This window comes from Phocoena sinus, chromosome 11, assembly GCF_008692025.1.
Source record: "Phocoena sinus isolate mPhoSin1 chromosome 11, mPhoSin1.pri, whole genome shotgun sequence".
Taxonomy (NCBI): Eukaryota; Metazoa; Chordata; class Mammalia; order Artiodactyla; family Phocoenidae; genus Phocoena; species Phocoena sinus.
This window is the reverse complement of record NC_045773.1, coordinates 52,150,340-52,166,294: the sequence shown is the minus strand read 5'-3', so window position 1 is coordinate 52,166,294 and position 15,955 is coordinate 52,150,340. Positions and strand designations below refer to the sequence as shown.

Below are 15,955 nucleotides of genomic sequence, written 5' to 3'. Positions count from 1 at the left end.
ATCTACACAATTATATGAGTCTGTAAATTTCTGAATTTGCTATTAAAAACCTTGTAGTGATACCTAAGGTTCAAGTAAACAAATCAGTCAACCTGAAATCAGGTAAGCCTCCCTTGCCTTCGGCAAACATTTATTCTCCCAAACGTTCGAAGATACAATTTGCTGACATTACAGATCTTCTTCAAGGTAAAAACAGAGCATTTCAATTTAGTACCTAACAGTTTTCACATTTAAATCATGAAAAGAGCACCAACATAATACAAACTGTTTCTAAGTGATCTGTTTCTTGGCACTTACAGAGTAACAATATTTATAATTTAATAAATTTAAATGACTGGTGAATTCTAAATCAAACTGCTTGCCTGAAGAGCCATTATGGGGACTTCCCTGGTGGCGCAGTGGTTAAGAATCCACCTGCCAATGCAGGGGACATGGGTTCATTAATCCCTGGTCCAGGAAGACCCCACATGCCACGAAGCAACTAAGCCCGTGCACTGCAACTACTGAGCCTGCGCTCTACAGCCCGCGAGCCACAGCTACTGAGCCCACGTGCCACAAATACCGAAGACCGCGCACTCTAGGGCCCGCCTGCCGCAACTACTAAGCCAGCATGCCCCAACCACTGAAGCCCGCGTGCCTAGAGCCTGCCCACCGCAATGAGAAGCCCCGGCCCGCCGCAACTAGAGAAAGCTCGTGCTCAGCAACGAAGACCCAACACAGCCAAAAAAAAAAAGAAGTCATTATAATCATAGTACTATGTAGCCTTCAGGACATTCAGTTGGTACCATAAACACAATGTTGGCTTGTGGCAGAGAGAATATCACACATACTTAGATCACTGCACCAGTTTACTAGCAAGGAATTAGGTTGCCAAAGGTCAGTTCTCCCCTTAAAACAAAAACAAACTCCCTCAAAAATAACAATAACAAAAACGTCACAAAATAAAATATGGGCATAAGGACCAGTCTAAGGGTACAATAAACTAATAAAGTGGCTGCATCAATTCAGACCTGCAATGACTCCTTATGGTAAATTCTCAGCTGAGTCTCTATTTTTCTTCAGCTCTGGAAGGGTGGATGGACAAGCCTTTGAAAAAATTAAGGTCACATCTGAATGGTAGACAGAGCCAATGTAACTCCCAGAGTATGTTAACTCAAGAACTGGTTATTCTCTTTTCTCTCTAACCTCCCCTATCTGTTTGCAGGCTCCGTTCTCTGTCTACCCTTTGGTGTTCAGCTCTGTACCAGCAAGCACATCCCACAGAGCCTCAGAGATTTCTAAAAATCTTAAGAGTGGAAAGAACCTCAGAGGAAATCCAATGCAACTTCCTAGGACTCTAAGAATTTCCTAAGTACACAGTGTTTTTAAGTTTTAGAATAAGATTCATTTCCCTTTTGGGGTCTTTGAGAATCTGATAAGATTTATGGGTCTAGAATAATGTACCCAAACACAGAAATGCACTATATTTTGAATAAAATGTCATAGGGCTTGCAGGTCTCTTATTAAAGTACCTCCTCTTTTTTTTTTTTTTTTTTTTGGTACGCGGGCCTCTCACTGTTGTGGCCTCTCCCGTTGCGGAGCACAGGCTCTGGACACGCAGGCTCAGCGGCCATGCTCACGGGCCAGCCGCTCTGTGGCATGTGGGATTCTTCCCGGACCAGGGCACGAACCCGTGTCCCCTGCATCGGCAGGCGGACTCTCAACCACTGAGCCACCAGGGAAGCCCAAAGTACCTCCTCTTTGGATTGTGGGTTTCTCCACTATGATTGTTTCCTTCTTGGAGCTTTCCAATTCTATTTAATTAAAAAATAAGTTATCTAAAGTAAAACAACTTAAAGGCAGAGTTTGAGTTAAGGCAAAGAAGACTTTGCCTGTTGCCCCTGGCTGGATGACAGTTTTCATTTATTCTATATATAACTTCCTTGGGACTTTCCGGGTAACTCCTATAATATACTGTTGTGAAGAGGCAAGACATTAAAACAGACAAAGCAAGAACAAAAAGAAAACCATCAAAATGAAAGGCAATAATGAAATATTTTTTAAATCTATATTAAAGAAAGTGTTCTTGTAACATTACAAGTTCCCCATAAACAGAGTGAATTCCCTGGCGGTCCAGTGGTTAGGACTCCGAGCTTTCACTGTGGAGGGCACAGGTTCGATCCTGAGTCAGGAAACTAAGATCCCGCAAGCTGTGCAGTGGCAGTTTTTATTCTCTCACTCTTTCTCCTACGGATGATGGAGAACAAGCAGGAATAGTCTAACAACCCTCAAAAGGCAAACTCATCTTCCTCTCCTCTCCACCTCCAAGTAAAAAGTCTATCCAAACTTCTGGCTGTATTCTATTCTGAAGATATGGAACTACAGTTTACTAAACTATAAACAAGGTAATGGGAAATTTTACTTTAGATTTGCCAGTTCTGATTAGAAAGGAAACATAAAGGCAACTAAAAGCAGATTTAATGGGCAACAGACCAGAATTGATGATGTCTTTTGAGCAGCAAGAGTGCTTTAGATGAATATTAACCCTTTTCTGTTCTAAAGAGTTCTACTATTTATGTAGAAACATTTTAGCTCTAAGGCAGAGACATAGCTGATATCTAAGAGTCAAGTGAGAGCTGACAAGAGGAAGAGCAGAAGGAAGCCCTTCTGGGTAGAAGGAACCGCCCATGCAAAGGAACAATGGCAGGAGGGAGCTGATGACACCTGGTAAGAACAGATAGGTTGCCAGTATGGAATTAAAAGGAGATAGAGCCAGACCCTGGGGTTCCACAGGCCACAGTGTCACTTGCTTCCAAATGACTCCCCAATTATTCTCAGAAGTGATCATTTTGGTGGCTAAAAAGTACTGTTTGTTTTCTGACTACTATTTTTCTATCCAATAAAAGCAGGTCATCTGAGTTCTAAGAATGTAAGTTCTGGTTACCTGATTTCTAAGAACTTAAGGTTTTTCCAAGGAAACTAACTGGCTATTTTCACTTGGTTGGTTCAAAAAACCAACCCAACCCATAAACACTCTATAAACAGTCTGAGTTTTCCTCTTGCAGAAAATGTTAACCATCATTGGTTAAACAGAACATAGGAACTTAATATGTGTGTAATCTGAATTAAAATTTAAATCTCAAAGATGTTTGTATATTTTCAGTAGTAGGTTTAAGGTCCTTAACCAATGCCCAAAGTAAACTGAAACTCAGCGACATTGAAAAAGAATGCCCTCGCTCTGCTACCTGCACATAACACACACAAAAAGCTGTCCTTTTGACTTCGTATTGGTACACACATATTGCTCATTCAGAAGTAATTCTTTTCCAGTCAATATAAAACTTTTGGGAGACAATTTATTGGGCACACACATCTCTATGCCTTGTGTAGTATCGGAAGACTTTGTCCAACAAATTAAACTGCCCCCTTGGGCTCGCACCAGGAAACCCGCAAGAACCAGAGAAAGATAAACAAAAAGCGTTTCATAGTCTAAATACAGGCACTTTGGGAGATAATGCAGAGTTACAGCTGGGAGAAGGGCCGAAGTCTTACAGAGGAGGAGAGAAAGTCTACGCGGCTGACTTGGGTCTCTGACGCATTTCCTGCGCCCGCCAAACACGCTCGGTGGTCCTAGGTAGCCGTCGGGGACCCAGGGGGGAAGGGAGCCGGGATGAGGGGGCGCCGGCAGGAAGGGGGAGCCCCGAGGGGAACGGCCCCTCCCCAGGCGGAGAGGGAAGGAGCTGGAGATGTGGAAACGGCCGCTTCTTAACTGCCAGCTGAGAGCCGCTCGACTGTCTCCTCTCGCCCGGGGGCCCCGGCCGCGGACTCACCAGCTGAAGGAGTTTGATGATTAGCCGGGTCCCCTTGAGCCGGCGCAGGTTGAAGTAGGCGACGAGGCCGCTCCGGGCGCCTCTGGCGGGCCCCGGGTGTGCCTCAGTGGTGGATCTGTAGACCGCTCCGTTCTCCATCGCCCACGGTCCGGGAACGCAAGGCCGCAACTGGCGTCGCAGACTTCGCCGACTCCGCTACCAGGACCTTCACTTCCTGGGCCTCCGCCCCACTTCCTGAGCCTCCGCCCCACTTCCGGCCGACTCCGCCCCTGCCCCGCCTCTTCCAGAGCCCCGCTCCCTGCCGCGAGGCCTTACCTCTTTTCTAACTTGTAAAGATCTGCGGAGAGACCCAAGAAAAGGGAACAGCAGGCAAATGTCCTGAGGATCCAATGAGCTCGGCTCCTTATGAAACGGCTGGTGTGGCTAGGTTAAATAAGGGAGAAAGAGAGGCGGTGAAGTTGGAGATGTAGGCAGAGGCCAGATAATGTAGGGGCCTTGCAGAGCAAGGGAAAAAACTGGATTTCATTTTAAGTGCTATGGGTTTTCTTGAAGGACTTTCAGGATTTCTCCCTCCTGCTTCTCTCTGAATTCCTTCTAGGCTTAATTATCAAATTGTTTCATTTACTTGTCTCTTTTTTTGTTCACCAGCTGCTACAGCCCTATATGTTAATTTTGTGTGAACTTAAAGATACTCATCAAGGAAGGTAATTATATTTTAGCAACTGAAGTTGATCAAGTTACATGCTAGGCACACCTATTTTCTCCACAACAATATAATGTAGGTACTGTAATTACTTTCATTTTACAGATGAGAAAACTGAGGCTGGAACCCAGTCCTCCCAGGTACAAAAGCCCCTCCATGTCCCCCAGTTCTTGTTTTTAATAAAAGGCTTTAGTCTTCCTAGGCCTTCCCTGAGTTCCCAAGAGCAGATTCAAGCAATTACTAATTATGGAAGTGAGGAATGCAGAAACAAAAGAAAAGCAGTCAAGAAATGATAGCTCAGGGATTAAACAGAGTCCTAGTTCTTCCTCAGGGGATATATACACATAATCTGACCACAGATCTTTGAGTTGTTCTGCAGGAACTAAGACCCCCATGCTGGTGGAGGATAGTGACTACATGCTGACCACAAGCACATAGACCCCAGACTGGTTGGAACCAGAAGGTTGGTGATTAATATTCCTGAAACAGAGCTTCCCTGGTGGCGCAGTGGTTGAGAGTCCGCCTGCTGATGCAGGGGACACGGGTTCGTGCCCCGGTCCAGGAAGATACCCCACATGCCGCAGAGCGGCTGGGCCCATGAGCCTGCGCGTCCGGAGCCTGTGCTCCGCAGCGGGAGAGGCCACAACAGTGAGAGGCCCGCGTACCACAAAAAAAAATATTCCTGAAACACCACCCTGTTACCTCAACACCAACCAATCAGAAGAAAGTCATGCCCTCTGCAACTCTCACCCCAAATGTTGCCTTTAAGACCCTCCCCTGAAAACCATCGAGGAGCTCGGGTCTTTTGAGCATGAGCTGTGCATTCTCCTTGCTGGGCCCTCCGATAAATGCAGTACTTTCCTTTACTACAACCCAGTGTCAGTAAACTGGCTTTGCTGTATGCTGGGCAAGAGGACCCAAGTTCGGTTCAGAAACAAGACCAGGAGGCTGAGTATCACATCCGAGGTCAAACACCCAGGGACAAGTAGAATGTAGGCCTAGGCAGTCTGACTCATGGCCTTGCTGCTAACCACTAAGCCAGCAACCTCAGCCTGTAACCCATCTCTCCATTAGGGCCTTGAAACAGTGTTAAAGGGAGGGGTTACTGCTGCCCTCTGCTTCCACATTTATCTTCCGTTCTCCACAGCCCCAAACCTCCCTTTCTTCTCCCAGTAACAAAACAAAAGCTCCCATTCAAATGAATAGAGACAAACAGAAACTACTCAGCTGCAGGGGATGAGGGTGGTGGGGCAGGGAGATAATCTACAGTCAGCCCAAACTATCCTTCTGTCTTTGATTAAACACATTCTTAACCTCTTGCTGAGGTCAAGCAGCCACCAATCCTGGCCAATAAAGCCACTGTGCTTTCACAAGGGCTACAAGAATTCATTGCCTTGTTATTCTTCAAGTCAGCATCATCCCAAATTACATACTACCTGTGTCTGAAATTTACTTTGAAATTCATGAAAAAAAAAAAAAGATGAGTTAATGAATAGAGAGATGGATGAAAGGAGAGATTTGTGATAAAGCAACTGTGATAACATGTTAATGGTGTAGTACATGGGTGTCCACTGCACAATTATTTCAACTTCTGTGTTTGGATATTTTCAAAATAAAATATTAAGGGAAAGTTACAAAGAAGAAGGACACTTAGAGAGAGGAGAAAAAATGGACGACTCTCAACGCTCTTGGTTCGTTTACGGTGCACTTGGGAAAGTCTAAAAAGGTTCTCTGCTTCTCTTTGAACTTGGAAGAGGATAGAATGTAGCCTGTGATTCGCAAACTTCAGGGTGCCGAAGAATCATCTGCGAAGTTAAAAATAAAGTTCCTTGGGGCTTCCCTGGTGGCGCAGTGGTTGAGAGTCTGCCTGCCAATGCAGGGGACACGGGTTCGTGCCCCGGTCTGGGAAGATCCCACATGCCACGGAGCAGCTGGGCCCGTGAGCCATGGCCGCTGAGCCTGCGCGTCCGGAGCTTGTGCTCTGCAACGGGAGAGGCCACAACAGTGAGAGGCCTGCGTACCACACAAAAAAATAATAATAAAATAAAATAAAATAAAATAAAGCTCCTTGGAGATCCAGCCCCAAAGTGTCTGGATTTGGGTGGGTCTTCGGAATATAATTTTGTAAGAAGCTCTCCAGATACTACCGGTGAGAAATCCATCCAAATGTGGAGGAACACTGTTTCATAACACGATGGGAATGAAAGCTATTAGGTAGGAGACAGCAGACGTGCCATAACCTCCTTTGCTCTGATTGATTTGGGGGTGCCTAGCATTTAGACACTAATACCCTGCCAGTTTAAAAAAATGTGCATTGCTTATTGTTTCTTAATAAATTAAAAGACCAACTGAAGATTTTAGGTCTTCATGAACAAACACTTGTACAGTTGGCCCTCTGTATCCATGGGTTCTGCATCTGCAGACTCAACCAACCACAGATAGAAGATACTTTTTTAAAATTCCATAAAGTTCCATAAAGCAAAACTTGAATTTGCTGTATGTCAGCAACTACTTACATAGCATTTACATTGTATTAGGTATTATAAATTATCTATAAATGATTTAAAATGTATGGGAGGATGTGCATATGTTATATACAAATACATGTTTTTATATAAAGGACTAGAGCATCTGAGGATCTTGGTATCCAGGGAGGGTCCTGGAACCAGTCCCCACCCTGGACACCATAGGATGACTGTACTAGGGAGTCCTTTGGATGAGGGCAGCCACATAGAAAACTTTCGCTTCATTAATGAATAAAGAACACTGAATAGTTAAATGCTGGGACTTGCTACATTGAAATGAGAAATCTTATTTATAGAGAAAAGATACACTAAATAGAAGAAAGGAAGATTCATTTACGTTTTGGAGAGTATTCAGTTTTCTCCTTTAATATAGTTAGTATTTTTTAAATGAAGGAAAGAAAACATTCACAAAAAGAGATAGTTTGGGAAAATATAATTTGAGGAGATTTTCAACATTAAAAAAATAATTTGGTGCTACCTCTTCAGTTGAAATTTTAAGTTTCCAGCAGCTCCTACTGAAAAAACTTCATGGCTCTCTTATCTATGTTAGCACAGTTAGGCAGTAATGTGGATACAAATTTGGACCACAGACACTGTCCTACAAAGAGGCCACAGAGGGCTTCCCTGGTGGCGCAGTGGTTGAGAGTCTGCCTGCTGATGTAGGGGACACGGGTTCATGCCCTGGTCCGGGAAGATCCCACATGCCACGGAGCGGCTGGGCCCGTGAGCCATGGCTGCTGAGCCTGCGCGTCCGGAGCCTGTGCTCCGCAACGGGAGAGGCCACAACAGTGAGAGGCCCGTGAATCGCAAAAAAAAAAAACAACAAAGAGGCCACAGAAACAAAAAACATACATAACAGACCAGGTCACAAAACAAAGTGTATGTGCCATAAAAGAGATACAAAGTAAATGTTTTGGGAATTCAGAGTAGAGGGAAATGACTTTCAGCTAAAAGGATCTGCGTGGTAGAGCTTCAAGCTGGGGGTTAAAGAATACTAAGCTTTGGACATGCAGAAAGAGGACAGAGGGCACTGCAGCCAGAGGGGCAACAGGATGGAAAGCAAAGAGACTGCACATAGAACAGAGGTTGGAAGGACAAAGGGTTGTCAAGGAGGATAAACTGAGGGTCAGATTTTGGAGGGCCTTAGAAATCAGGCTAAGGAACTAGGGCTTTCCTTTACTGTTGAACAATGAGGAACCACCGAAGTAGGGAAGTGAAATGACCAGAGCTCTTGCTTGAGGATATTTTTCTAGCAGCCTTGTGTAGACTGGGCTGGTTACAAACACCAGGTAGGGGGCTGTTGTAGAAGTTCTGGAAGTAGGAAGGAGAGGCTCAAATTCAGACAGTGGTCATGGAAAGAGAGCAGAAGGGGTAGCTTGAAAAGACCCTGTGGGACGGAAAACCAGAGCGATTTGGCGATTGATGTGTTTGAAGAAAAAGGAAGGAATTGGAACAGGTGCTAAAATTTCAAGCCATATAACAAAGATTGACAGAGACAAGGAACATAGGAGGAATTAACTCTTGTCAGGATCAAAGTATAAACTTCAAAAAGTGAAAAACATGACGGTATGTTTGTCAAGTATGTCAGCATGCTTCAAAGACTTATTTAACTTACTAGCAATCAAAAGAATGCAAAATGATTCAGAGAATTATGTGAAAGATCGTGGTATGTGTGTATATGTCTGTGAGTGTGTCTATGTATGAAAAAAAGCTGGAATAAGATTACTAGGTTAGATCCGAAACTGGCTAATGTTTAGCCATTAGCTAAATGGCTAATTTGTAATAATCACAAATTATTGCCTTTGTGATTAACTCTAGCAGAGAAATCATTTTCACTTCTATCAGAAAAGAGTGAAGTAAGTCAGACAAAGACAAACATCGTATCATTTATAGGTAGAATCTAAAAATTGACACAAATGAACTAATTTATAAAACAGAAACAGACTCACAGACAGAAAACAAACTTATGGGTGCCAAAGGCGAAAGGTGGGGGGGAGGGATAAATTAGGAGATTGGGATTAACATAGATACACTAATATATATAAAATAATCAACAGGGATAACTGGATACTGGATAACACAGGGAACTCTACTCAACACTCTGTAATAACCTATATGGGAAAAGAATCCGAAAAATAATAGATATATGTCTATGTATAACTGAATCAAGTCGCTGAGACTTGAGACTTACACAACACTGTAAATCAACAATACCCCAATATAAAATAAAAATTAAATTTAAATTAAAAAGAAAAAAAAAGAAACACCTACTATATTCCCCTCAGGCCTTGGTGACCCAAGCTGGTGTCCCATCCCTGGAGCCTGAGTAGGCTTGGGTCTCAAGGCTGGACTACCCTGGGATTCAGGGAGTTAGAAAGGATGTGCCATCAAATAAGCCCCCCTTGGCCCTCTAGTGCCTGGTCCCCTCTGGATGGGACCACAATCTCCAGATTCAGGCGGGCCCTCTTACAGCTAAACCAAGCCCAGTGCACGCAAAGAAGGGTGGACTCTCTGGGCTGGAAGAGTTTTGAAAACTCACCCGGTCTCCACGTCTCCTGGTGGTGGGGTTCTCACCTCCAGCCTCCTTCCTTAGAATCGCCCCACCTCCAGACGAAAGCACCCTCAGTGTAGCGGTTTTCTAGGGGTTGGGTTTTGTCTGGGGAAAGGTGAAAAGTAAAGGGTAAGAAGTAATGAGACACAAGTCCTTGGGCCTTTGTTCTGGCACATTCCACTCTGACAACCCAGGAACACCACTTTCGCTAAGGCTCTGGTTGCCTGAGTAACCAGACCCGGACATGAAGAAATCCTGCCACCTTGTGGCTATTTCCCACAACAACAACTTTAAAACCTCGACTTACGGGCACTTCCATCCTCACAAGGCCTGAGGGGCTGTATATGACACCTGCCCTCAAGAAATGTCCTGGGGTAGGTCATCAAAAAACAATTCAAGGGACATCCCTTGTGGTCCAGTGGCTAAGACTCCAAGCTCCCAATGCAGGGGACCTGAGTTCGGGCCCCGGTCAGTGAACTAGACCCCACGTGCCACAACTAAGAGTTCGCATGCCGTAACTAAAAGATTCTGCATCCTGAAACTAAATAAAAAATCTCACATACTGCAACTAAAGATCCCGCACTGGCAACAAAGATCCCACGTGCTGCAACTAAGACCCAGCACAGCCAAATAAATAAATAAATATTTTTAAAAAAAGAGAAAAAAATTCAAAACCGGGTAGACTTTCAAGAGGTAAATTTTACTCACACTGTTTAAAAAGAGAAAACCACACAAAAAGATGCTCAACATCACTAATTAGAGAAACGCAAATCAAAAATACAACGAGGTATCACCTCGCACCAGTCAGAATGGCCAATCATCAAAAAGTCTACAAACGATAAGTGCAGGAGAGGGCATGGAGAAAAGGGAACCCTCCTATACTGTTTGGTGGGAATGTAAATTGATAATGGCCACTATGGAGAACCCTATGAAGGTTCCTTAAAAAACTGAAAATAGAGCTACCATATGATCCAGCAATCCCACTCCTGGGCATATATCAGGATAAACCATAATTCGAAAAGACACATGCACCCCAATGTTCACTGCAGCACTAGTTACAATAGCCAAGACATGGAAGCAACCACAATGTCCATCAACAGATGAATGGATAAAGAAGATGTGGTACATATACACAATGGAATATTACTCAGCCATAAAAAGGAATTAAATAATGCCATTTGCAGCAACACAGATGGACCTCAAGATTATAATACTAAGGGAAGTAAGTCAGACAGAGAAAGACAAATATAATGGTATCACTTATAGGTGGAATCTAAAAACTGATACAAATGAACTAATTTACAAAACAGAAAGAGACTCACAGACTTAGAAAACAAACTTATGGTTGCCAAAGGAGAAAGGTAGGGGTGGAGAGATAAATTAGCAATTGGGATTAACATAGACACACTAATATATATAAAATAGATCAGGGGTCCCCAAGCCCCAGGCCACGGACCCGTGCTGGTCCCGGCCTGTTAGGAACTGGGCCGCACAGCAGGAGGTGAGTGGCAGGCAAAAGAGTGAAGCTTCATCTGCCGCTCCCCATCACTCACATTACCACCTGAACCATACCCCCGCGCCCGCCCTGTGGGTCACTGGCAGCAGGGGGGAGGTCAGTGGAAAAATTGTCTTCCATGAAACTGGTCCCTGGTGCCAAAAAGGTTGGGGACCACTGAAATAGATAATCAACAAGGGCCTACTGGATAGCACAGGGAACTCAACACTCTGTAATAACCTACATGGGGAAAAGAATCTGAAAAAAATTGATATACGTCTCACTGATCAAGTTGCTGTATACCTGAAACTAACACAATGTAAATCAACTATACTTCAACCTTTAAAATTAAAATAAATAAAAATAAAGACAAAATTATTTGTAGCTTATATATCTTCTATAATTAACATCTAACGTTACAGACTCTGGGCCCAATTCAATAATAAACAGTAAGTAAAATTATCTTTCCCTAGACCACTGATGACCCTTCAGAGGGTGTGGGGGACAATGCTGTAGTTTAGGGGTTTGTAAACTTTTTTCTGTAAAGGGCCAGATGGTAAATGTCTTAGGCCATGAGGGCAATGCAGTCTCTGTCGTAAGTACTCAATTCTGTTGTTGTAGAGTGAAAGCAGCCATAAATGATACATAAATAAATGCTATATTGCAACCATATCCCCATAAAACTTTATAAAAACAGGCACTGGGCCGGAATGGCCCACAAGCCACAGTCTGACAATCCCACTCTAGTTCAGTAGTTCTTACCTCAGATTCTCAGCAGAATCACCAGGAATGCCTGTTGAATCACAGATTTCTAGGGCTCCACCCCGACAGTTTTTGACTCACGAGATCTTGAGTGGAACTTGGGAGTTTGTATTTATATCAAGTTCCAACATACCGCTGATGCTGCTAGTCCAGGGCCACCTTTTGAAAAGCACTGCTCTAGTCTGATATATGTCATTGAAAGGGCACTTGGTAATCCTTCGGCCTTATTTTCAGGTTTTGGATCTTTTGTCTAAACAAAGCCAAGGTGAAGAACTCAGACTAGGACACACCAAGGTTTCCGTGCCAGAAGTAAGTTCAAGTGGAGTTCTTAGTACCTAGTTTCAAATATGGATCTGGAGGAGATAAAACATTTGGGAAACTCATCAAACTGACAGAACTGTACAAATGTTCAAGGAAAGGGAGTTTCCTGGTGGCCTAATGGTTAGGATTCCGGGCTCTCATTGCCATGGCCTGGGTTCAATCCCTGGTCAGGGAACTGAGATCCCCCAAGCTGCGCGGCCAGAAAAAAAAAAAAAGAAAGAAAAAAAAATTCAAGGGAAGAACCTACAGAGAGAAGAAGGATTTAGGCTAGGACTTTTGCAGGAGTGCGAGAGAAGGTGAACAGGAGTCACAGAAATAAAGGCATGTTTAGAGAGCAGGAGAACACAGAAGTAGTGTCACAGAGGCAAAGGAAAAGGTCTCAAGTTTTCCTCGTCAACGTTTCCAAACACTTCAGTGTTTGGTGCTGTGTTGTGCCAAGTAAGCAAAGAAAAGTCTGGATCAGAAATCTCCTAGGGATGATAGTTTATCAACAAGATTAGAGGATAAGCAAGTAACTTCTTCAGTCTCCACATTTTATGTATACCAGCAGAGGGCTGCGATGGCAAAGGAATGCTAGTGATGCCTTTCGTTCTAGGCTTTCTGCACTCCTGTGCGCGGAGTTAATTCCTCAGAGGCATTTGCGGGGAGAAGACTCTAGATAACTTAGCCTCCTTCCTTAATATCAGTTGGGTATTTTAGTTCAGGACAGTCTGATTGCTTGGGTGGGAGATGTGATGGAGCAAGATGGACTCTTTTGACTGCTTTGGGAAAAGAGGGTGGGGTCCAGTTTGGGATTTAGATTACAGGGTGTCTCTGTCATTAGAAGGCCACTCTTAACACAGGGTGCCTCACACTGAGCGTCATTAAAGATTCCAGAAAACAATCTGTTTTCCCCTCATCATCGATTAAGTATTAGTGTTTGAAAATGTGAAGCATAAACAAGAGTTGCGTAAGTAAAAACATACAAAAAGGTACACTTAGGTGTTCAGTCTATCTGTTCTGTCTCATTTTGCTCAATCACCCTCTGCAGGTAACATTTCGTTTGCTTCTGGTTATCTCCCCTGTGTTTCTTTAGTGGAAAGAGACATACACTGTCCTGAAGTTCCTGCACGTCAGTTCATAGAAATCAGCTTCGTTTTTTGGTTTTGTTTTTTTTGAATAATTACATTGAGTGGCCATACCTCAGTTTATTCACCCAATTTCCTATGAATAGGCATTTAGCTTGTTTCCAATATTTTGCAATTACAAATAATGTCACAATGAATAACTGTGTGAATATTATTTTTGTATTGTCAGATATGTATCTTTGGGGTAAATTCCTAGGTAGGTATTATTAAGTGTGTGTAAAATACTGTGAATTGCCCTTGCGAGAGGTTATACTGTTTTGCACTCCCAGGAATAGTGAACACAGCTGTTTCTCCAACATCTCCACATCTCCTACAAAGTGTAGAATCAAGCTTTGAATTTTCTTCGTTCAGATGGGGAGAAATAGGATTTTGGTGTAATTTTAATTTGCATTTCTCCCTGAGGAAAACTGAACATACTTACATATGTTCAAGGGCTATTTTTATGTTTTACTTGTCTGTTCATGTTTTTTGCCTATTTATATTCTATAAGGATTTTAGTTCCCCCACCTCTATTTTAAGAGTTCTTCAAATATTAGGTATATCAGCTCTTTATCTGTGATACAACTACTATCTCTCAAACTTTTTGCTTGTCTTTTGGCTCTGCTTATGGTGCTTTTTGCCATCATGCTTTTTTTCCCCCAGTTATTTTTAGGTAGGTGAATATAAGATTTTTCTTTCATTGCATGTGGATTGAGTTAAAGTTAGAAAGCCTTTCCCCACTCAGACACAAAACAATTTTATGTCTTCGTTTAGTAATTCTACGGTTTCATATTTTATATTTAGGTCTGATACATTTGGAGTTGATTCCTGTGACTGATGTCAGGTATAGATCTAATTTTATCTTTACAAATAGCTATCAGTTGGTATAATCCCATTTTATACATATATGTATAAATATACACACATGTATGAATATATACATGTATACATGAATATGTATACAATATGTATACATGAATATATACATATATATAACTTTTCTTATAGAAACAAGCATACAAGGCAGTAGGTGTTTCAGAAGTGGTCTAATTACACTAATATATTTAGAGTAGATAGCTAAACATACTTGAATAATCATGGGACTAGTATTTAAGGAATTTATGTAAATTAAAACTCCTTCCCGGAGGCTATGAAAACTTAAATCTGTGCAACGATTCCGTTTAGAAAGGACCCCACAGCCTCAATTTCATTTACCACGTTTGTAACTCTACATCTAAGCAGGTTGTCCTTGACACCACACAGACAATGGAACCAAGGCTACAGAACAATAAATGACTTACAGAGTCATGGGATTAATAAATGGAGTAATCCAGCTCTTCTGCCTCTTTCCACGGTCTTCCACAGCATCCTGGCACCGCAGTTCTTGCATATGAAGATGCTCGTGGCTTTACAAAGCCCATTTAAGGAGGAGGTGGTGGCTAAGACGCTCATATCTTGCAAGGTAGGGTTGGACTAAGACTACTTTACTTGAAAGTTAATGCTCTCGAGATATTAAGCATCTACTGCAGTTAAAGAGCAGCGAAAGCTTTGGGAGTACAGCAAAAGATGTGGCCATCCCCAGCAATTCCACTCCTGGGTGCATACCCGAAAAAAATAAAAACACTAATTCGGAAAGATACATGCACCCAAATGTTCATAGCAGCATTATTTACAATTGCCAGATATGGAAGCAACCTAAGAATCCATCAACAGATGAATGGATAAAGAAGATGTGGTACATATATACAATGGACTACTACTCAGCCATTAAAAAGAACGAAATTTTGACCTCTGCAGCAATGTGGATGGGCTTGGAGGGCATTATGCTAAGTGAAATAAGTTAGACAGAGAAAGACAAATACTAGGGGATTAACCAGGGGGAATTCAAGAAGAGTGGACCACGGCAGCACACAGACACAGGGAGACAGGAACACAAGGTGCAGGTGGCTGCTCCAGGCTCAGATATGATATCATTTATATGTGGAATCTAAAAAATACAACAAACCAGTGAATATAACCAAAAATGAGGCAGACTCATAAATATAGAGAACTAATGGTTACAGGGGTTGGGGAGTGGGAGGCACAAACTTCTGGGTGTAAGATAAGCTCAAGAATACACTGTACAACATGGGGAATAGAGCCAATATTTTGTAATCACTGTTAATGGAAAGTAACCTTTAAAAATTGTATAAAATTTTTTTAATTAAAAAAAAGATTTGGTTATCACTTTTTTTTTTTTTGCGGTACGCGGGCCTCTCACTATTGTGGCCTCTCCCGTTGCGGAGCACAGGCTCCGGACGCGCAGGCTCAGTGGCCATGGCTCACGGGCCCAGCCGCTCCGCGGCATGTGGGATCTCCCCGGACCGGGGCACAAACCCGGGTCCCCTGCATCGGCAGGCGGACTCTCAACCACTGCGCCACCAGGGAAGCCCTCACCTGTCATTTTAATAGTATTTCCCATCTGAGTAGGACTTGAAAAGACCAGAGTGCACACGCACAAAACACAGAATAATAGGAGACTAACCCAGGTAACTATTGGCAAAGTTGTAGCATTAAAGACAGAACACACTTTAACAGAAAATGTTTAGAAGAGTCACATCCTACAGGACGTCAACCAAAATTTCTGAACCAAAGCCTTGTTGTAAATTCTAAGGCAACACAGGACAAAATCAAATGACTGATT

General features: G+C 42.9%; 1 protein-coding gene across 1 annotated transcript in view; it reads right to left on the bottom strand.

The window, feature by feature from the left end:
- Positions 1–9,772, bottom strand: part of CMTM6 (CKLF like MARVEL transmembrane domain containing 6) — a 66,102-nt gene extending 56,330 nt beyond the window's left edge. The window contains exons 1-2 of the mRNA XM_032649198.1: positions 9,577–9,772; positions 3,810–4,232 (exon numbers count right to left, since the gene is read on the bottom strand). Coding sequence (XP_032505089.1) covers positions 3,810–3,947 — 138 coding nt within the window. The 5' untranslated portion in view covers positions 3,948–4,232; positions 9,577–9,772. The remainder of the gene's footprint in view (positions 1–3,809; positions 4,233–9,576) is intronic.
- Between the last annotated feature and the right edge of the window lie 6,183 nt (positions 9,773–15,955).